General features: G+C 36.7%; 4 protein-coding genes across 6 annotated transcripts; 2 read left to right on the top strand and 2 right to left on the bottom strand.

Moving 5' to 3' along the window:
* The first annotated feature begins 4409 nt into the window (after positions 1–4409).
* On the top strand, positions 4410–5217 carry LOC116017216 (monothiol glutaredoxin-S6-like). The gene has a single exon (XM_031257754.1). The coding sequence runs from the start codon at positions 4495–4497 to the stop codon at positions 4801–4803; it is 309 nt and encodes a 102-aa protein (XP_031113614.1). The 5' UTR covers positions 4410–4494; the 3' UTR covers positions 4804–5217.
* A 450-nt stretch (positions 5218–5667) lies between these two features.
* Positions 5668–6857, top strand: LOC116016718 (NAD(P)H-quinone oxidoreductase subunit T, chloroplastic). The gene is made up of 2 exons (XM_031257093.1): positions 5668–6077; positions 6280–6857. The coding sequence occupies exons 1-2, from the start codon at positions 5749–5751 to the stop codon at positions 6698–6700; spliced, it is 750 nt and encodes a 249-aa protein (XP_031112953.1). The 5' UTR covers positions 5668–5748; the 3' UTR covers positions 6701–6857.
* An 18-nt stretch (positions 6858–6875) lies between these two features.
* LOC116016717 (BTB/POZ domain-containing protein At1g03010-like) lies at positions 6876–11559 on the bottom strand. 2 transcript variants are annotated; one of them, XM_031257090.1, is made up of 4 exons: positions 11104–11559; positions 10005–10071; positions 8695–9903; positions 6876–7727 (listed from the first exon to the last, which is right to left on the bottom strand). In XM_031257090.1, exons 1-4 carry the CDS (start codon positions 11193–11195, stop codon positions 7179–7181), a joined length of 1917 nt encoding a protein of 638 aa, XP_031112950.1. In that variant the 5' UTR covers positions 11196–11559; the 3' UTR covers positions 6876–7178. The 2 variants fall into 2 exon arrangements, with proteins under 2 accessions (XP_031112950.1, XP_031112951.1); XM_031257091.1 differs by lacking the exon at positions 11104–11559 and adding an exon at positions 10214–10577.
* Positions 11560–16446: 4887 nt separating this feature from the next.
* Positions 16447–20599, bottom strand: LOC116015147 (zinc finger CCCH domain-containing protein 32). 2 transcript variants are annotated; one of them, XM_031255165.1, is made up of 8 exons: positions 20337–20599; positions 20101–20224; positions 19840–19982; positions 19428–19490; positions 19196–19315; positions 18777–19064; positions 18374–18691; positions 16447–16903 (listed from the first exon to the last, which is right to left on the bottom strand). In XM_031255165.1, exons 2-8 carry the CDS (start codon positions 20192–20194, stop codon positions 16811–16813), a joined length of 1119 nt encoding a protein of 372 aa, XP_031111025.1. In that variant the 5' UTR covers positions 20195–20224; positions 20337–20599; the 3' UTR covers positions 16447–16810. The 2 variants fall into 2 exon arrangements, with proteins under 2 accessions (XP_031111025.1, XP_031111026.1); XM_031255166.1 differs by having other exon boundaries at positions 20361–20599.
* Between the last annotated feature and the right edge of the window lie 3149 nt (positions 20600–23748).

The following is a 23748-nucleotide window of genomic DNA, read 5'->3' as shown; positions in this document are numbered from 1 at the left end:
GCGAATGGTAAAATTTGCTAAGGAGGGGCCTTCCTATTTACAGGAGAGGGCTTGGGGTGGCGAACCGTCGTTCGAAACGGTCACGTCTTTTGAGGATACCGCATCCGGTGACACATGTCAGCGTGAGCAGGTACCTCACTGATCCTCTGTGTACCCGCAAGGAACCTTAATTAAATCCTCGATGAGCATATTCAAGCTCGAGAAGTGGGGTTGGTCTTTAATCTCATCTCGAACTCTCTACCTCTACGTGTCTCAAACTCCGGGCTGAAGGGGGCTACTTGATAGGAAATAATGAGATATCCTCCTGGCGTAGGCGTATAAGTACGACCGTCCGGTCCGACCTCTCTACCCCGAAAAGTTTGCTTAGGCTAGCAAGATTCAGTTAGGTCGGACGGTCGGTTGAAGAAGCTGGATTCTATTGTCTTTCTCTCCGGGGTTAAAATGGTCGGCTTTTTCCTTCCCGGTCATCGACCTGCCGAATGTATTGACATGATTATTAAGGGTTCAATCAAAGCTGCCACGTGCTCGACAACATTACCACCTTAATACTGCATTTATGGAAGAGAGAAAGGACTTTTAGCACATGGGAGGGAGATCGGTCAAGTCAATTCGGAGCCTTGTCAGCCCACTGCCGATTGTCGGAGCGCAACCAAATCATACCGAGTTGTAGTTTGTATTTCTCCTCGGTTTTAGTCCCGTATAATAATACATATCTGCTTTATACTCTTGCCTCCGTATTTGACTGTATCAATCATCATCATATTAACATCATCGTTTTGACAATATATGGAGGGGTTGATCCTTCTTTGGTAACCCTAAACTACCATAAATGTCTAAGATTTCTTTTCATATCATGTCCACGGGATCCGCACCTGATCTTTATCTGTTAGGAAACTTCCTAATTCGCTTCATTCATGCCCTACGACGTCCTGGCAGCTTACTCGGTTTGGTCTTCATGCTCGGCTTGCTAGAGCCGAAGGTTGGTTCCCTTTCGAAGGTGACTCGAGCTTGTCCTCTTTGATCGGCTCTCTTCTTTCGAGACCTGCTATGTTTCTTGAGATTCTCACTCAATTGTAACGAAGCATCCTGATTTACTTCGCCGACCAGTCATCGATCAACCGCTCTTCTCCCCTCTCTCTGGTCTTCTTTTCATGTAATCGCTTCCACTCATTCTTCCCCGAGAATCGGTCGACCGCAGGCCAGATGATGCATTGCGTGCCGACTCCCGGCTATAATCGCCTTCCTCTAGCTCGTCCTCTCTCTCAATGAGTGTAACTGCTCTGCCAGTTGTACTTGATAAGGCAGTGTAGTTCCAAAGGCTCTAGTGTAGTGTCTGTTCTGCCAGATCTTCACTCAGTACTATAACTGACACTAAATTTGACCTATTTAATTTTTCATACCAAGTGACCTAACGGGATGCTCATAGCAATCCCACTCAGAAGACCAAGAACCTCACGAGCATAGTGTATGAATTAGTTAGTCTATTATCATTCTTTGAGTTAAAGTTTAGAAGGCATAAGAGATTCAGAATTATTATCATTCTTGAGCAGCAACGATCTATTTTTCTATTTTATGACCCCATCAACCATATATACAAGATAATCACCAAATATTTAGTATCAAATATTTAATATCACATTAAAAAGCAAGTTTATGGACTTTTACAAAGCACTAAGCACTACTCTATTCAAATCGTTCTTCTAACTTAGATTATTTTTCCCCTTAGCTTTAATTACATTGACTAATCAAATTAGGATGACTTGTTTATAGGCAAAATGATTCTTCCACGTGGAATCAGTGCCCTTCCACCACAGATGTCTCAACTCCATAACCTCGAAGCTAGAGACAAAGAATCTTAAATATTTAGCATTAACACCATTTTTAAGATTAATTAAGTGTGTTATTACACTAGCGCCGACCACTAGCGCCACGCTTTTAACCAAAGAATGGACGTCTTTTGTCGACACCCAACCGACCTTAATTAGATGCCTATGTTATTAGCATTAGCATCTCTAGATTAAATCACATTACCGCTCATTATATTGTTTAATTATTAGTACAAAGTAGATTTTAACAACCAGCTAGAATACACATTCGAACAATGACTACAAACTTTTTCACTTTTTTTTTTAAACAACCAATTTGAATGCTTTGCATTTTATTTCATATAAAATATTTACTTTTTTATTCAGGGACAATACTACTCATTGTATTTAATCACTGACGACCGGTCAGATTGAATATAATTAGTGATGAATAGAGGGAAAATTAACCTAACTATTTCTAAGAATGACCTATTAAATATGATGATTGATTGTAACAGAGTTAATAGTACTCAAATATGATAATTGATGGATGAGAGAATCAAGTTAACTCTTTTTAAAGTTCAGATTATATACGGAATATCACTTTCTATTATTCAAGCAAGATTATATTTAAAACAATTCTATTAACCCGATCATTTAACTACTCACCTTCAAAAACTTTAGATCAACAACTACCCTCCCCACATATACCACTTACTACAACTGTTAAAGATAATCTACAAAGGGGGAAATTATGAAAAGGTGGTTGGAGACAAGTCGATATATTCCACGAGAAATATTCTCCATCATCCCCAATGCTAATGCCAAAGCTTAACATAAATCCATAGCCCTAGAGCTTTTATGCTTCATCGTCTAAATGTTCAAATAAATATATTCCCAATCTTCTCTTTTTTGTACGGACAACATGGAATAAGCTTGATTCTTAAGCATTTCCAGAAAGGGTTAAATGTAATCAGGACAAAAAAAAAATCTATATTTATAATTTTGAGTGAATTGCAATTGGGATTTGGGAATCTATCACACCTCAACCACCTTTTGTCGTAGTGTATGTAACAGAAAATTTTTAAAACAAAATAAAATAAATTTGGATATCACCGAACATCGTTCAATTGTCCACCTCACCGGATGCTCCTATGTGATCCAGATGAATTCCTTTGAATTTTTTCTCCATTTTTTCCCAAATTTTCTTATAGTTTTGGCTCCTCATGCATGGATGAGATACCATTATGTCGTGGAACGATTATGTTTTTTTTTTTTTTTTGAAAACAGAACGATTATGTTTTTAAAAGCAAATTTGTTGCTAACAGAGGTTTTGCGAAAAATGTGTCACTCCCAAGATTTACAGAATGCAACAATCCTTAATCTTGTATATTTGGAATAAGGATTGGACTTTACAGGACTAGGTTTTTGCAATCTGATAAGCATGCAAGACTTAATATAATGATACAGAGAAGCTAAGATTAGTGCATGCACCAACTTAACGAGCTAAGCTATATGAGTGTACTAGATAGCTGTCTATACTCAAGAATAATGGCCCCTAGAGTCAACACCTAACAAAGTTGGTAAAACAGTTCGCTTGTTAACTACAATAATGCTTTAAGAGCATTTATAACAGTAGATATTTGGAGGTTTTTGGCACAGTACCTACACATGGAAGGGAGAGAAATGAAGAAAGAGAAAATTTTGGTTCTTCTGCAAAAGAGGAGTTATTGAAACAATACAAAAGAGAGAAAAATTAATGCAGCTCGCGCCACGTGTGCATGGCCGGCAAGCCGTGTGCCCCGCGGGCGCGTATACTGCACAGTACACCGACAAAGGCTTTATTTTTTTTAAATCATATTTGTTTTGTTTTTTTCCTGCCCTTCCATTTTCTTTTTCCTAATCACACTTGCAAAAAACTCTTCAAAAACCACAAACAGTCCTCACTAAGGATGTTGTAAATTTTACTCATGTGGAAGTTATCTATTGACATTACATTCTTGGGTTGAGCTGGTTAGTTATGGACAACTTATGTCAGTTTACTTCTTTCTTTATGTTCTTTTGTTGCCTAGGATTTTACCTAGAGTGTGCCCTTGTTAGAATCAAGTGCTTATCATGCATTACGGCAAAAGTTATAGCTTACAGCGAAAACACAACTTTATTTCCTTATATAATGCTACAATTTTAGAGGCATGGTGTTGGACTTTATCCAAACACATTTTGAAAAGGCAGGGTGCTGCCTATCAATTTCTCCTTCCAGTACTTATTAGTCTTTAACTGTACAATTTTTACTCTTGATGTGATTCGAACCCGTGACTTGACTCTGACTGCTGGCTCCTCTGTAAATCAAAGAATGTCGACCCCTAAGTCGCCCATGTTGCATGCTCTTGTTATCATCATCTACTCCAAAGGCCAAATAGGGAATCTTGGAAATATCTGTCTGATCTGATAATTGTCTGCTTTATTTCTCCTATTACCTTTTCTTTTTAATTTTTTGGTTGTCGGATAATGTACTAGAAATTAGAACATCTATCTCGATCACCACCTTAACGTACTCTTCTACCTATATATATAAGGTTGGTGAAGATAAAGCTCCTCACACCAACAACTACATACTTAACTACCTGCTAGCTCACCTCAATAATATACACATACAAATAACATTATATTTAATTTAATTTGTTCTTCCATGGATTCAGTGAGGAGCTTAGCATCATGCAAGCCAGTGGTGATCTTCAGCAAGAGTTCTTGCTTCATGAGCCACAGTATCAAGTCTCTGGTGACCAGTTTTGGGGCAAACGCCACCGTTTATGAGCTTGATGAGCTCCCCAACGGCCAGCAACTTGAAAGGGAGCTGGTGGCTTCTGGGCTGAGGCCCAGTGTTCCTGCAGTTTACATAGGTGGAGATTTTGTTGGGGGTGAAAGTGAGATCATGTCCCTTCATCTCAAGGGCCAACTGGTCCCACTCCTCAAGAAAGCTAAAGCCATATGGGTCTAATTCTAATATATGTGTGTGTGTTATATATTGAGCTAGCCCGTTTTATGTAATGCATATAGCTCTAATATATATGCGCACGCACATGTATAGTTGTATATTGAGCTGGTTTTATGTAACAAGCTAAGTTCAATGGCTGAGCTACTTGAGTTCACTGCAGCAAATGAGAAGAAAAGTAGGAAGAAATAAGGGCATGCAGCTTCACCATCTTCAAGAAATAAATAGCAGCAACATTATTATTCAAGTTCCTTCTGGAAAGTTTTTACATTAATATAGATGTAGTAGTTCGTGTATACCTGAGGGGGAAGAAAAAGAAGTCTGTACAGCATGTAGTCAACGTGCTTTGTTTGGAGTCTGTGTTTCAATTGTATAATGTTTGTTTTTTGTGGTTATAAAATGTTTTTTTTTTTTAATGAATCTTGTGGCCCCTATGAAATGTAATTATGCTGATTTTAGAGTGTTGTCTTAGTAACTATATGAATTCAAGTTTAATTTCCAACTAATAAAAGCAGTGCCTATTAATTTTTTTTTAGTTTGAATCCATCAATTATACGCAATTTAGTATAAACTAACTGATTTACCTGGCCATCTTGTAATTCTTTAATTTGTCGGAGTAACTTAGGCTAGTTAGTTTATTTTCTTGTATGCAATCATAATTTTTGTCAGATAAGATCAAATTTAATTGGTTTACTTTTTTTTGACTCTTTACCAATTACAATCAAAAGACATACATGATTTATTCTATATACACCATTGGACAGTAATTGTGAATTTCCTGGTCACTCATAGAAAACGAAATTAAATAATTATATGTTGTTTAGTGATAGTTTTCCAGGTTATATTGTGAGCCACAAAGAAAGATGAGGCTGAGAGGGGCTGAAAGCCACCTCTTCTCAACTCCGGCCAGAACCCCAAAACCAGGAACGACCTACCTCACCTTTCATTCCCATGGCTTCCACAACAGCTCCGCAGTCCTTTTTCTGTATCTTACAGAGATGCCGGAGAACCGAATTGCGGCAGTCCCCGGCGGTAGAGAGGAGAAGAACACCGTACGGGTGCCGGCGCGTAAGGATATTTGCAACGCAGGGCCCAAGACCGCAGCGGCAAACAGCCCCTCCCGGAGTTGATACCAGAATCCACTGGGAGAACGAAGATGAAGGGTGGATAGGAGGAAACAGCTCAAGCTCAACACAAGAACAACTAAAAGCCGATGAAAAGGAGCTTCTGGGAGAAAAATTCTCAGAATTGCTCAACAGTTCAACAGATTCTCACTACCAGTTAATCTCAAATCTCTATCCTATCCCCATGATCTTTTTGTATGGCTTGATACCAAATTGAATCATGTGTTTCATCTCAACTTCTCAACTAAAAGCCTAAGCTGATAGTTAGACTGCACATTTATGTTTATATGCTAAACAAAGTCAACACAGTTTATAGTTAGTTATGTGGATCTTTTTTTAACTGTGCAATAACGTGCAGGTTCTTGGGGGTGGGTGCAAATGCCGATGTGGAGGAGATCAAAGCCGCCTACAGGAGACTATCAAAGGAGTATCATCCAGACACAACTTCCCTTCCTTTAAAAGCTGCATCAGAGAAATTCATGAAGCTAAAAGAAGTGTATGAAGTTCTGAGCAACGAGGAAAAACGCAAGTTTTATGACTGGACGCTTGCCCAGGAAGCAGCGAGCAAAGAAGCAGAGAAACTGAGGATGAAGTTTCAAGATCCCCACATGCAAGAAGTGGAGAACTGGGAATCAGTTCCAGACATGGTGGATAGACTGGGTGGGAAGAACATGGAGCTCAGTTCTCAGGCCAAATCCGCCCTCACCTTCGATATCTTGATCATCCTTTTCTCAATCTGTTGCATTGTATATGCCATATACTTCAAAGAACAATATTAACTTCATACAAATGCAATACCATATTGTACACCTATTTTCTTCAAAAACAGAGCTTGTGCAATCAAGCTAATAAGATTAATTAGAATTAACTAGAATTTGTACAATTACTTAGAATGAAAGGTCATGAAATGAAATAGAGGAATGTAGTTATTTTTCACTTCCAATTCATTCATAATAATGTAACATAGTTTAATTAGTTATTAAATTTTTAGTAGAATCAATCAATTCATAAGGGAAAGACATTTTCAATTCCTTTAGATTTTAAGATAGTGTAGTGACTAGAAGAAGATGGAGTGAATGAATGCTGGGTGCTTTCGAGATTCCACTAAAAACACAAAGCAACATCACTCACTCAAACGCAGACAACCTCAGTACTTACTATGTATGTAAGATACTCACACCAGGCCAGTAAACTAAAAAACTATACACTCCTCTCCTCCTTGTTATTCACACAGACAAATCAAACCAAACCCAACCCTCAAGAAACCGAGTGGCGTCTTCTCTTCTGGAAAAGCAGCCGGCTTTCCGCATTAACTTTCCCACCCAAAGGCCTCAAATCCTTTATCCGGAACAACGTATTAAGTTTGCTGAGTTTCTTGGCGAACGATTTGAACAGCTTATTAGCGGGGTGAGACCTCACTAGCTCCTGTTTCATCGAGACATGATCTTTTTCCAGATCCGTTAGCCTCATCCTCATTCTGGCGACTTCGAGCTTTAGCTCTCTGTTTTCTCTTCGAACTGAGGCGTAGTTGTCTCTGGGGGAGATGCAGCCGCTCCCGGCGCCGCTGCCGGAGCGCTGGGGGAATTGGTTATTGTGGAGTGATGAGCCGAAGAAGAGTTGGTTGTTGTGGCCGCCGTTCATGGCGTTCCGTAGCCTGATCTGCTCGAAGTAGAGGACTTGGACCGCCATTTGCACCGGCAGCCGCTCGTTTTGAGCGGCGTGGCTGCAGGCTTCTTGTGACAGCTTCTGGCAGTCGATTGTTTTGCAGAGCCTGTACCGTTCTGAGTCCTTGACGTTTGGATGAACCTGAGACAAGAACATGAAGGTTATTTTTAGTCAGGATAGAAACTGTAGTCACTATTCAAGAATGTTTATTATTGTGTCCTTTGATCTTAGTGAGTAAAGAATTAAGTAATTTAGCTGATTTAATTAGATCAATAAGCTAACTCACAACTACGGCTAAGAGTTTGAACGAGGGAAATCACAGTCATTATAAGGGTATGTAGTAACTACTTGAAGGTGTGTACAGGATAAATATGTCATGTGATCCTAACTAGCTGATAAGGAATATACCCGGGTGTACCAACCTCAAATGAACCGACCCAATCTAGACGTGAAGGGACCAAGCGGGAGCTTAATTAAATAATAGTAGTCTGTGTCCGCCTTTTTTCATCCGACCCGACCATCTCAGGTTGGGACAACCTATTCGACCAAGTCTACTCAAGAAGCTAAGCCTCACTCCTTTGGTCCAACCCAATCACTACAGAAACGAGAACATAAGGAACTTAACCACACGCGGAGGAATTAGCAAAGCTTTCGACCTTCCCCTATGCATGGATCACACGTGTCGCACATGTCAAGCCTCAGTATGTGTTCCCTTCACCCCCTATAAATATGGCATTAAATGTTAGGAGGGAGGACTTTGGGCATCTAGGCTTACTGTATCATCACTCGGGACACTCCGGCCTCAAATCACTCTCGATGTTAAACTAATTAAACCAACAAGCAAACCATTAAAGTATCCCTCTACAGTCCGGTCCTAGTACCCTAGCATATTTGTGAATACCTCCATATTTAGTACATCATCCAACAAATGACCATGACAAGGTAAACCATACTAAGTTACTCAGCTCAAACTAACAAAGCATTATAGTGTCTCGCTGGGAATCGAACTTGTAACATTGTAGTTACCAAGTCAATAGTCTAACTAACTATAATGATTATAGTTATGATTTTACCTTACTATCAATTTAGCCTTTTAGTTAAGACGCACCTTGAGAAAAATGTCAACAGCTCGGTATAGTCCATCATAAACAAGGCGAGCATGGTCCGGGAGCAGCTCTGCAAGGGCTATGAACTTTGAAGGGGAGAGGTTGGAATCAAGTGCAACTTCTGCAAGATAGTTGTCCAGGAGTTTTGACACCTTAAGGATTGAGCTTTGCTTGGGGGAGCCAGGGCTGTCAAAATCATAAACCATTTCAGCTTCATCCCTCAATGGATTGCTGTCCTCATCATCATCCTCATCCAAGTTCAAGAAAAACGAGAAGATCCTCAGGACGGAATCCGTGTCATACAGAGGGCTATGGCTATTCCCGTGAGGATTCGCAGGTACGAGGATGTCCTCGAGAATCGCCTGGTCGAGTTGCAGCCCGATTCGCCTCTCTAGATCAGACCTGCAGGAAGTGGAAGCCAAGGCTGCAATTGCAGATTTCAACAGGCTTGAAAGGAATGCAATTGGGACAGTGCTTTTCCTGGACTGTGTTGGCAGCAAACTGGAAATTGTTTCCACTGTGATCCTTTGCTTTTTCTGGAAATCCAAATCCAAGAACCCTCCTTTAACCAACTGAGGGTCTTTGAGTATGATTCCCTGAAGGGAATTCTGGGCATAGTTGATCAAGATCCTGCTGATAATATCCTGTTTTAAACCCTTCCCTTTTACTGCAGAAACAACTCTCTGAAAGAAATCAAGATTCAGGACTGTGAGCATCTTCCCCCACCAATCCGACGGGGTTTCTGCATCAACATCAACACTCTGGTTGGCTTTCGAGGGGAAATTATGCTCCAGCTTGGACAAACCCGAAGTTAGCTGCTCCTTGCAAGCATTATTCGCGATCGAGTTGATCAACCGGGCAACAAGATTGGCCTTATTATCAGAGACAGGCAGCAGCGTTTCACATCGGTGCAGAACAGATATACAGTTCGATATGTTTGGCAGCACAATCTCCTTAAGAAAGATTTCGCTCCTCATTTCCAGGTTCTTCTCTGATACCTCCTCTGTCATTTCCAGGAAACTGGCCACACATTTCAGCATCCCAACATTCGAGAGCGAAATCTCGACGTTTACTCCATAGCAGAACTTCGCAGCCAGCTCAAAGGCCTCTGATCCCCCAGGAACATCCGAAAGATTCAGCCTCGAAACCTTCGATTCCTTCGCATCTGCCAGGAGTTTCCTGATCCTCCCGCTCCGCGAAACCAGAGGAAACTGCAGAAATCAAACAATACACACACATCTTAAAAATCTCCCTGCCTTATTCCTCTGTGTTTTTTTTTTTTACTTCACCTTCTTGCTGTGACTATCCATACCTTATGAAGCGCGAAGCTAGCCCCGCCTACCTCTATTGTAAGATCACTTGTAACATCAGATATTGGCCTGCAATACAGTGATCGATCGAGTTAGTTCAATTCGCGATAACAGAACATAAATCTGCAGAAATTATTGTCACATCCTGCAGGTTCTTGAAATCAACAGACATGTACAGCCTAATAATCTAAAGCAAGAAGAAGCATAATACAGCATGATTTCTTGAGGGATGTCTGAAATGACAAGAACATTTCCTGATCTCCCCCACTGGCTGTAGCACAGGAAGATGCATGTGCATGATCAATCAAAGAAAGTAGCAGTCAAGGAATGAAGGTATGGGTTATGAACCTTCCAAAAGGGCCACAGAAGCAGCCAGAAAAATAATTGAATTGAATAGAATAGAAATCCCTATACACTATCCACAAAAATTACTGCAGTAGTGTGTAGTGTGAAAGTTTAAGAACATTGAACCACCACTGTCCTCGTGCCACTGTCTGCTGAGTGGATCCGAGGAAAAGGGGAGACAGGGACTGGTGACTGATGGATCATATTTTTGTTACCATCAGAAAAAAACCAAGAATTCTTGCTCCTACTAGCAAGAAACTGCAAGAACGCATCACACGAACAGTTCAGTTGGTTTTTGGTGTTATAAGTAAAAAAACAAGAATTTCTGCTCCTACTCCTTCTGAGTGCCATCAGCAAAAAAACAACAAGAATTCTTGCTCCTCCTAGCAAGAACTGCAAGAATGCACTCGCACGAACAGTTCAGTTGGTTTCTGGTGTTATAAGTAAAAAAGAAAAAAACAAGATTTTCTGCTCCTACTAGTAAGAATGTAGCCGCACAAGCAGCTCAGTTGGTTTCTAAGTGCCATACTGCCATCAACCAAAAAAAAAACAAGAATCCCTACTCCTCCTAGAAACAAACTACAATACGGGCCCGCATTTACAGCTCAGTTGATTCTGTGATAGATTGTGGGTAAAAAACTGCAATAATGCATAATCCCATTTCTTGCTCTTCCAACAGAACGCATTAATGTCAGAAATAAGGAGCAGAAAAGACCAAAAAAAAATAGAAACTTATCAAGAAAGACAAATACCCACCATTCTGTAACATGTCTAGCACTGGAACTGGGCCTAAAAGACCTCTTCCCAGAAACGCTAGGCTTCAGCTCTGCAATGGTCACAACTCCCATAACTCTCTCTGTCAGTCTCTCTCAGAGCCCAGAAGTGTGAAAGTGGGAATGAGGGCAAAACTGGAGGGAGCAGAAAGACATGAAACCATGCAATGGGGAAAAGGAAAAACCTTTTTTGATTAATGTGTTTGAAATTGTGAAAGTCAAAATATGGGAAGCTGTGGCACACGGTGGAGATGCTTTTCGGTGAAAGGTGAGAGAGGGTCTTTTGAGTTTTCACCATGCTGTGTTTCATTAGAGATTGCTAGATTCCGGAATGGTTGCCAGTGCTTTTGGGGATTGTAATCATAGCCACTGAAAGCTACCTATTGAGGAGTAAAAGGTGATGAGGCTTTTAAAAAATATGCAACAAGCTAAGGTTATGTGTAAAGCTAATTAAAGTGGAACAAAGGATTAGTTGGTATTTAATTGCATTGTACCTCATGTTTATAAGCAAGCTAAGAGCCACAAAGTTGGGTGGATCTAATATCTTGCCTCACCAAAATTATTATGTCAAAATATGCTCTTCATGCACTTGAACAATTAGCATACTTGGATTTCATGCATCTAGACAAATAGAATCAGATCAGCGAATAATAACACAAATTACACGTCATGGGAAAAAAATATGAGTACGTATATTTTCATATAAATCAGTTACTTTACGAGTCACAATGCTCTATCAGGGAAATTCCCCATTGTTGCTTCTTGTAGGAGTCCCAGTAGTTAATCCGACACAAGTCCCTCCTCGGGCAAATTACTCATTTTGCTCCTCAGCTTAAGGGGTTTAGGGACAGTCCGTTTTCTGATTGATCAAAAAGATGTTAAGTAATAATTAAACTTGTGATCATTAAATGCCATAAATTTGAATGTCATCGCTCCTTTCTTTAGCAAATGGGTTAGAAAATTATACTATTCTAGCATTCATGATGGAACCAACCTCACCTAGAAAAGTGAGCTAAAGGATACAATGTGGAATCCTAAACTCTTTTGATTCAATGGAGATGATTTACAAATTCATATATAGAAAATGAAATTGTATACGCAATTGGGTTGAGGTGAAAAGGTGGGGCCCGGCAGATGTGCACGCCTCAAATTGATGATTAAGCCACAAATCATTGAGGTTTAGACTAATAAGAAAGGCCACAGGGATTGCAATGATCATCACATCCCATCTCCTAACCCAATTCCTAGCTACTTAATGGAAGATAATAACCGCTAATATTGATTTTATTTGGAAAAACACTTTTTTTTTCATGAATTAAAATGTATCATGTTATAAGAGTAAAAAGTAAAACTACATGTAATATTACTCTATTAATCATATTTAACCTCACATGCATTATTGTCTCTAGCTTTTTAACGTTATGTTGTATCATTTTTCTGCAATAGTATGTTTGAGACTTATTGTTAGATATAAATATAACCTAACACAAAAATTAATAGTAATACATGTAAACACAAACGAGTCTAACAACAATAACAAAAGCAATAAAGACCAAACGTGACCGTCAATTTGAAATGATAACAGAAGTGTCATCACACTATATAGTGATTGATAGATGGTGTCATGTTTTATGTTATAGAATTCGAGGAGGATTGTATTGTTTAAATAACTTACATGTAGGTAAGTTGTTTAATGATCAAATTACCTTAATGGCCAAATCATTACATTTTGCGGCATTACAATTTATGAGGGTGTGGATGAGATGGCACGCAAGGTCTTTTCCAACTTAATCAGAGATTGACTATTTTGTTTGAAAAATATTACATTCTCTCACTTTTTGCAATTACTAACACATCATTAATTGAATAACCAAAATAAATAAATAAATAAAAGATTCATAACACTATAGCTAACAGTTAAATTTTTGGAGTTGACATCTTTGTCGCTCCCACTTAAACACACCTCAAATTGATGATTAAGCCACTAACCATTGTTGATTCGTTGTTTAGACTAATAATAAGAATGGCCACAGGGGTTGCAATGATCATCACATCCCATCTCCTAACCAATTCCTAGCTTCTTCTTTTTCTTTTAAACAAAATAACACTTATGATCACGGTTCGGATTGAACCAACCCATGTATTGTAAAAACTAATCCATAGGCATACAGATGATTCTGGTTATGGTTCCAAATTGAAAAAAAATAAATTAAATTTAACAATAAAATTTAAATATTTGATGTAGTCTTTTTTTTTTTAAATTTCAGAATGACAAAATTTCAAAAAGTTTTTTTTAAAAAAAAAAAAAAACCTTAATGGTTGAATTTGGACTATTTTTAAAATAAAAAATAGAATTTACCCCAAAAAAAAAAAAAACTCTAGTTCCAATTTGTCATTTTCTAAAATCGTGAATCGACGATTCGGAACCGAAATCGAACCGCGATCATATCTACTTACAACATCAGTAAATAAAAACAAATGTAAGCCCACATTCTCGACTCGGACTCTTCTCGGCATTGGGTAGACCTTATGAAGCATTAGTACTAGACTATGAACGAGAGCATTAAACGATACACAGCACTCAAGTCAAAAGCATAACTCCACCACAAAAGTTAACTTGTGAGTGAAGATTTGACATCAACTTAAGTATCACATTAATAGATGACTCTATCATAACTTTTCACGTCAGTAAATTTTTTTTTCTTCTTTGAAGATAAACGTAGCTATTCCATTAATTCATAACATAAAACATTTACATCAATTATCAATGAAATGGTAAACCATTCCTTACAGTCAGACATAGAAACAACTTTTCTAACTATGCTATAGAAAACTTGAATCGCAGACTGTTTCATAACTATGAAGCTATGTTCCTTCAGGGAGCTTAAAGCTTCTTCAAAGATCTGGGTCTTCGTCATCATTCTTTTTTGCTCGCCCAGGATAAGATCAACACTTGTCGAAACCAAACTAAACGATTTATGCTAATGAAAATGAAAAGCTCGTGAAAGTAACGAGAGGAAAAATGCTCGTGAAACTAACGAGAGGACAACACAATAATAGAGAAAAAAAAGTGGGTAAAGTCAAAGTAGGGTTGGGAGTTCAAGACTACCAACACAAACCCCAATACCTACCTACTATTATTTTATTCAAAGGGAGAGAAAACGGAAGAAGAAGATCTGTGGCGGTGGTCGGAGGCGGACGGAACTGCGACGGTGGTCGGGACAGAAGAAGAGCGAGAGCAAACATGGAAGGTGACCAAAACCGCCGGCTCAAAGCTCCATTAGAGCTCCGGCGGTGGAAGCCGAAGTTGAGCAGAGAAAGGCTTTTGTTTTAGAGAGAAAAGGGAGGCAGCATTACGTCAGTAAAAATTAAAAGGTAAAAAAATAATAATAAAAATTCTATACCTATTTAGCCTCACACACACGTTGTCTTAGGCTTTTTAACATTGTATCATTTTTGTGGAATCGTATGTCTGAGACTCATCTCATCATGCTCCTGTTGAATGTTACTCTAAATTGGAATTATTGCTTAGGGAGGCAATGATGACCCCATTAATGCCACCACTTCTTACTGCCAGCAATTGTTTGGTAAACTCACTACGACTATCATGTGATACTGTGAGTGTAGAATCATTTCAATTTTTAAGCCCAGTAATAAAACTTTATAATTCTAAATTAAAATATTATAAATTGTTTTAAATGTATTAGAAAAGTATCATGTTAGGAATTCATTTTTCAATTAGATGTGAGTTCTTTTACTGTAATTCTGTAAACCGAATCCAATAGAAATAAAAACTATAAATTATGGGCACGAAATTAAAGTAATTAAAGTGAGATTTTAGTAAATTTAAGTATGCAGTATCTTTCTCTAAACATATTTTAGTCTCCTGAAAAATGTTTTGAGGTTGTCCGGGCAGGACCACACTGCAGCTTTTAGCCGAACAGGGAAGCAAAATCTTATTTAGTACTCATTAATAATTATTACGGACTATTCAATTTCATGCAGTGTATTCCAGTCATATTTACTTCACCTTCAAGAAAAGTTATACAATTCTGATCGTTAATAGTTTAATTATGGTTAATATTTTTTCAGTTAAATTCATTGCAGGGTCTGTGTAATTTGTGAGTTATTTAACCTCTTAGATAATATTATGAATTTTATTATTATCTCACAAAAAAACTACAAACCCCTATAACACTAGCTATTTAGATCAAAATATTTTTAAAAATAAACAACAAATAATAAAAATAATATGGTGGTGTTGTTTAAACAAGACCCACAACGTAGGATTGTAAGTGTAATAAATATTATTATAATATAATTATTGGAAGGTTGAGAGACAAATCTAGACAATATTTTTATTTTGATAAAATAAGAATGAATTATTATTAAAAAACAGAGGAGAGAAAAGCAAGCAAAAGGATGTTTCAAATAATAGGTTTCACATGAGGAGGTGGTGGTCGACAAGGTTTGGATGAATAGATGAGGGTGTGGCTACAATGATGCCGTACACAAGACACGTGGGCCCCTACATCCCCATATACGTATACAAATCCAAGAACCAATTCAACCTTCCAGTATGACAAAATGAAATCGAATTTCTATCTCTGATGCAAACCAGCCCACCTGATTTGATTCTTTTCCACACTGTTTTCTTGGTGTGTTTTTTTTTTTTTTTCTCTCCAATAATTGACTAACGGACATCTTCACTCAATTACACAATTACATGTGAGATCCGGCACCTTGTATGTTAGTATAAGAAAAACTTCAACCAAGTTGATGGGATTCACTTTACTTATTTATTGGTATTTTTTTTTAATTTGAATCAATTAACTAAATTTAAGTTGACTATTTATTTACTTTTCAAGTTGATCAGATTCACTTTTTGAATTCTTGCGAGAACTATCTATTGATATTTCATTTGTTTAAGCCGATTAGTTAAACCTAAGTTGGTTATTTATTGATCTTTCAATTATTGTTATTTATTGATCTTTCAATTATTTGAGCCGATCATTTAAACCTGGTTTAAACTTGTAATTATAAAGTCACAAGCTCAAATCCCAACCTTCCTAATTTGAACCAGTCAGTTATAGACAACTTATAGGCTAATTTACCTCCTTGTGAAGTTGTGGTCATAGACAACTTAGACTGATTTACCTCATTGTAGAGTTGTGATCTTTTACCGACTAGGGCCACAAGATGGGATTTACTCGGTGCACACCCTCAAATAATGGCTGCGAGTTTTCCTTGTCACCCCAAAAAAACTTGGTAAGGTTGGGGATATGCAGAGGAAGAATTGATGAGCTATCCTAAGTCATTCATCAACTTCTCAGAAAGGATAATCTAACATACTTCCAACTTCATTCACACAACATAATAGTAACTGGACTGGACACCCAAAAAAGCTACAGTAACAACAAACTGGATTGTCTTTCTTCTCTACAGACTACAAACCCAAAACATAAAATACTACTGCAACTGTGAATTGGACTCAGCTTTTAGTTTAAGAGTTTATCTTCCCTGACCTGAATCCCATCTGAACTACTAGAATCATTCGTGATAATCACAAGGGATCTGAATAGATCCACGAACAAATCCAGACGCAGCTTTGGCAGTGAAATAGGAACCAAAGCAAGAAAAGAAGACCCCAAGCAGCTGGTACATTGGTAACAGAATATGTAGCTCATGGACTATATTGTACTCTCCACTGGATGATCAAATTTACAGCTTAGACCAAACTTGCAGAATCCTTTTTGCAGATAAAAAGAACAAGGTTGCACGCCCTGCCATCAGATAGTAGAAAGCCATTATGTAAAAGGTTCCATTATGAAATGAAACATCTATTAACTCAACCTCCTCTATTTTCACTATAATTTAAACAGAAACTGTTACACAATGATGAACCTACAGTTCCAATTCATTAAGCTTACCCTGTAAAACAGATTTGCGTGAATACCAAAATCAGTAAACTCTACATTCCTAAAAGTAAGAAGGTACATGCTACCGTGGTTGGGAGACATGGTCCCACAGGCCTCTTCAACTAATGATTGAAGTTACATTAAAAATAATAGCTAAGTAGATGAGCATTCAATGATTCAAAGAGGCTAATGTATTCCAAACCACATGATATTTCTTTTGTGCATGTGTGTTCTAATGTATTCCAAACCACATTAAGGGTCCATGATTTATTATAAATTTCGAGGGGTTACAGGATATGCTCCATAAATTGAAAAAATATCAATAAAAGTTTATCAATCATTGTCCAATGAGCATGGGATATTACTATTTATGAGTTCAACAATAAGCTTTAGAAAAAATTGAAGTACTAGTATTTTGATCAAAAGTAGGATCACAAGTTGGTCAAAGAACTACTCTTCGTGGCTATATACAAACTAATTAGATATTGCATATATAAAGGCATTCAAAGTAACATGCAACAAAACATTATGAACAGAATATTTCCTTCAACTTTAAGAGAAGAAAATGCGTTGCACAAGTCAAATACAGACCAGACAAATTCAGAGAAACCAATATCAGCCATTCAGCCCTTTTGGTTCTTACTTCTTAGATTAATATATAAACTAAGATACCTTCCTGGCATGAACAAATTCATACTAGCACCATCAAAAAGGAAAATAGTTAGTCTGGAATATACATAAATTTAAAACCTTTGACTTTGGCAAACTGAAGTCCATCATTATATTCATTTATCCACCACAAGTCTCAGTAATTGGTCAATGGTTTTAATTAAACTAGGGCAGTCCTTGTTCAAATACTATATATTAACATATGATACCTGCAGCTGCTACAAGATCTAACAGCTGATTGGTAAAAATTATACTAACCTGAAGAAAATAAATAATATTGACCTGAAGCAAAGCATATTAACAATAAAAATTCACAACCCACACTAATCACCAGAGCATCAAGTACTGCCAAACATTTCATTAATCGATACATTTAAAATCACCAAAAATAATTAAGAACGTCATGCTCTCAGAAGTCTATGGACTGAGCTATGTGTATCAGGATAATGGTGAGGGAGGGGGGGGGGGGGGATAAGGACAATACAAGCAAAAAGACAAAACAACAGCAAACATTATGTGAGGAAGAGAAACAAAACAAAGAATCATATATGGTAAGTTATCCAACAGCCATGAGCTAAACTCAGTCATCAGACATGAAGGTACTGAGTGCAGATAGATAAGGGGAAGCCTTAAAAAATGGAAGATAAAAGAAAAATGTGCACTTACTGGACGCAGAGGAAGCCCCAGAGGGCTGGAAGCAATATTTATGTTTGATGAGTTCCAGCCTGGTGGATGGTGATACCTACAAGATGATCCAAATTTACAATTCCCAGTTTTCATGTAGTGCTGACATTCAGGTTGGCCAGGCCTTTCAGGAAAACACTTTTCATTCTGTGCACTACTTGAAGGACCAGTGGATGCCAGCAAAGGAGAATAAGGTCCTGGAAAGGCGGTTGAAGAAGAAGCCATCTGTGATATTCCATAAACAGAAGCTAACCCGTTAGAGGGTTGAGCACCAGGAGATAGTGATGGGCTAACTGGTCCCTGCATCAAGTAAACTAACCACACTCTAAGAAAGGGCATTTCCACTGGAGTAGAGGTTGATTAACAAAAAGGTCTTATTAATTACCGAGTAACTCCAATTTGGAACCGGAACCATGCCTGGATGAAGCAGTACTGGACCATAAGCACTAGGCAAATATGAACCAGGTAATAATGGAGGCCTTGTGACCCTAAAGTTAGCTGAATTGCCACTGTACTGTTCTGTGGAAGGTCCAGGAAGAGACTGCACGGTCGGATAAAATGGACGTGCAGCTGCTGACCCTGACATACCAGCTGGTTGAGGATGATGGTATTTACAGGTTAAAGCAAATTTGCATTGCCCCGTTTTCAAATAGTAGGAGCATTCTTTCTCATCCTGTCATGATCCACAAAGGTCAAAAAGCTTAAACCCACAAACCAAGTACATCTTATGGAATATAAAAGAAACAAGAAAAGATTTGAATAGGCACAAATGCCTACTTGTATTAGAAACTAAGAGATCATTACCGGTCTTAATGGGTATCCATAAATATTAAGTGAGACATTACTTAAGGATCCACCAGCATTTCTTGGGTGATGAAACTTACAGGATGCACCGAATTTACAGGCTCCTGTTCTTAAATAGTACTGCATGTAAGGAAATTACGCAATCAATAAAGTAACTATCAAACATGAAGCAGATAATCCAAATAGCTTCAAATGTATAACAGCAAATCCTCAAGTAAATGAAATAGATTACCTGACAAGTAGGCTCCCCTGGTCGTTCAGGATATACCCCTACTCCCAATTGTACTGCCCCAACCTTCCAGCCAGAACAATTCAAAGATCAATATAAATAGGAGTTTAGTCTCAATTACTACAATCAATGGTGAAGTGGTGAACTATCAACAACTACATTAATTCACAAGAGGAACAGATGATTGAAGTGAAATTTCCAAAAGTTTAACAAAAAAAACATGTAAATGGATCTATCTTCTGCACTTGTCATTTTCTCCAAGTTAGATAGGACAATTAAACACAGGGCTTTTAAAATGAGAGCATAATACTCAAATGTCCTACTCAAGCTACACAACAACCAAAACAAACACTACACTGGAAAACCAACTGCATACTCATATATAGTGATATATAGTAAATGATCAAGAGCTTACAGAGCAACGGTCACGAGGATGATTGAACCGACACTTGCCACCATAACCACATAGCCCGGTTCGGATGTAGTATGCGCAGTCGGGCACACCCGGCCTCTCCGGGTACCTTTCTCTGCCCCACAACCCCAACCTCTGCATTGATTCTGCAATGACAAACACTTGAGAAAATCTTTACCATCATAAAAACCCTAAGAAATCCGCAATGTAGATAGAAACAAAACTTAAACCACCGTAATCAGAACGTTAAACCCAACAACCCACCTTCTAGATCCGTTTCCGGTCCCACCGGAGCCCATTCCGCGCTCGTATCCGGCTGCGACCCGTTCCTGATTGTGCTCCGTCCGTACATCTCCATAGTCTCTCTAGGTTTTCTCTGTTCAGGCAACTTCTCCGGGAAATCAACCGAAATCAAAGGGGAAAAAAAAAAAAAGGAATTACAGTAAGTTAGCGTCAAATACACACTGCTAATGATCGAAAAGCTCGATCGTGTATCCTACCTACGCATACATATATCTTCACACCTATATATATATTATATATATGTGTATATATGGTCGGCTTGCTACAGTGTAATGGAGACTCTCTCTCTCTCTCTCTCCGTACAGTCCGTTTCGCAAGCTCGCTGTTCCTTAAAATTTGTAGTGCACTTCTAATAGGAATAGGAATAGGACTATAGGAGTATCAAGTTACGATCTATGTTCTATGTCTCATGTCTGTCTTCTTCTATTTATTTTCGTGTCTTTTTCTCTCTCTAAAAAAGCACGTTCACGCTCACTTCACGTACCCGCCAAAGGGTTTAATATAGTAATATACCATTCAATAAAAAGGCACATTTGGTACAAAATGGTAATTTCACTCCATTTCTCTGTAATATTACGTGACTGATGTTTGGTTTAAAGAATACAAATAAAATGAATATAATTGAATCCTAACTAGGGGTGTTATAATTGAATTGTAACTAGGGGTGTTAGACCATTAGTGAACAGAATTTTCGACAAATTACTTATATTCGTGTTCGATAAGTCTTCATTTATATTTGTTTATTAAAGTAAATAAGCATTAACAAAAAAATGTTAAAGCTCGATTAATAAACGAACATATTCTGAACAGTAGTAAGCTCGTTTGCTAAGAGATCATGAATAAGCTCGTTTGTGTTCGTTTCGCAAACAAGCTCGTTTATGTTTGTTTAGTAATGTTCGCGAACAAGCTCGTTAAGTGTTCGTTTAATCATGTTTACGAACATGTTCACAAACATATATAGATGTGTTGTTTGTTTGGTTATTGTTCGTGAATGTAGATTATGTCTTGTTCACGAACGAATTGTGTTCATGAACATGTGTAAGTGTTTGGTAATTAATTGTTCACGAATCTCTTCATGAACGTACACGAGCATGTTCGTGAACGTGTTCACTAATGTTAACTAACACATTCGTGAACGTGTTCACTAATGTTAACTAACACATTCATGAACGTGTTCGTTAACGTTAATGAACATGTTAGTTAACATGTTCGCGAATATTAACAAACACTAATGAACGCTTAACAAACGAACACGAACAGGATTTTCAAAAAGCTTAACAAATGAACACGAACACAAACACTCTAAAATTCTTAACAAATGAATTGAACACGAACAACCTCCGTTCATTTATGTTCGGTTCGTTAACATCCCTAATTCTAACATTAATTAAATAAGAAAAAAAATAGGATATAAATATTATTTTACTGTTTCATTCATGTGAAGAATAAAGGTACAATTACATTAGGAATCACGTTTTTTATTTTGTTGGACTTGGACTATGGAATAGAAACATAATATCGTTTAAATAAGCAAAATGCCCCTATTCAAAATAGAACACATAAAAATATAGGAAATATTATTTGTACTCTCAATTTCTACTCACTCTCACAATTTTTAGATGTTGAAGTTTAAATAAGCAAAATGCCCCTATTCAAAATATAACACATAAACATATAGGAAATACGTAGTATTATTTGTACTCTTAATTTCTACTCACTCTCACAATTTTTAGATGTTGACAATTTTTTTTTGACCCATAAGATAAAAATGTCATATCCAAGTTTCTGACATCAATGAGTATAATTGATGGAGTTGAATTTGGGAGTCTCTATAATAGAACTCTAAAAATATATGACAAAAACTTGTGTTATACCGTCTCATTGATCCTTGTCTGTGAGACAAGGTCAGATCAATATGAAATGTAACACTTCTACTAGCAAATGTAATACTAAATTATGAATAAAATATTTATTACTCATACAAGAAAATGTAATACTCCATTCGTTTCATTTTATGTGTTTTATTCGGTTAATGAGGCTTGACTGAAGTTATTTTTAATCCAATTTTTAATAATATTAAGTTTAATATTAGTATACACAATTTATAAATTTAGAAACTACACAAAAACACTATTAAACACAACAAATCAAATTTAAAAATAAGTAAAAAATATTAAAGAAAATAAACAAAAAAAAAAGAGAATTTGTTTGATATATGAATAGTAAGTAGTACAGATAAAATGAGATTGAGAGACTACTTACTTTTAAATGAAAATACAATGCTTTTACATTTTGATGTAAAAGTATTATTATTTTTTTAATTATCAAAAATATTATGTTTTTCCTTATATTTTACATCAAAATGTAAAAGCATTATATTTTCATTCAAAAGTAATACATTTTATCATATAAGTAATTAACATTTTATTCATGATTTAGTATTACATTTGTTAATATAAGCATTACTTTGCATGTTGACACGACCAAACAGCGTCTCACGGATAAGGATCCATGGGATGTCTCACACAAGTGTGACAAAAAATATATACACATGTTTACTATATCGGCATGTCTAATGACGCTCACCCACCTTATTCGGCTATCCCTTGTTATTGATTTTTCTCGACATGTCTTCTGTCACGAATATTTTGTATCTCAATATGCAAGAAATCAGCTACTCCCTCCGTCCCATTTGATGTGTGTGCATGCTTAGTTGTTTTTAATTCAATTTTTCATAATATTAAGTTTAGTACATAATATTAATATACAAAGTTTATATATTTAGAAATTATATTAAAAATTGATTTGACTAATGAATAATGTCCAGGACATATAAAACATGACAATAAAATTGATTGCAATGATTCTAATTTTACGTGATACTGTCCTCACCGGTCTAATTGGTTGTGTGTTGCATCATAGAGATTTAAGCATATACTTTTTTGTGTTGACCATTATAATTATCTTTATATTTATGTCATGTTCTAGTAGGTTCTAAAAGAAATAACTGTGAACTTTTAGGAAGTGAACTGGATCATATATTGATTGTTATGATTATTGGATATTAGGATGACAAATCTAAAAACATAATAAGTGTGAATGAAGGTTATACCCTTCATTTATGTCTGTTTTTTTCCGTTAAGTTTTTTTTGTATATTATGTTATAAAAGTTGTACTTTACAATATATTAGACAAACATATCCCTACCGTTATAACTTCCGTTATCTTTTCCACTATTGTTACCTGCATATGTATCCACTATATATATTTTTTTATTTTCTTCAATAATAATAATATATACATATTTATTGGAGTTATATGTTAGTTATTTTCTAAAATATAAATATAAAATTTATAAAAATATTTTACATTATTATTATTATTATTATTATTATTTACAATAATTTAAATATCTAAAATCTAAATAAATTTAAAATTTTAATATAAACTATTAATATTGAGCACCTATTTTTTGCGCATCGCGCATAAGAAAAATCAGTTATATTTATAAGGGTAACTATAATTTTTTATCATAATTGATTATTAATGAATGTTTAGACATTTTTCCTCGTTATAACATATATATGGTGAAAAAGCTTTACATGAACG

This window comes from Ipomoea triloba, chromosome 4 (assembly GCF_003576645.1).
Source record: "Ipomoea triloba cultivar NCNSP0323 chromosome 4, ASM357664v1".
NCBI classification, from domain to species: Eukaryota; Viridiplantae; Streptophyta; class Magnoliopsida; order Solanales; family Convolvulaceae; genus Ipomoea; species Ipomoea triloba.
Note: the sequence above shows the minus strand (reverse complement) of the source record. Positions and strands in the feature narration are given on the sequence as shown.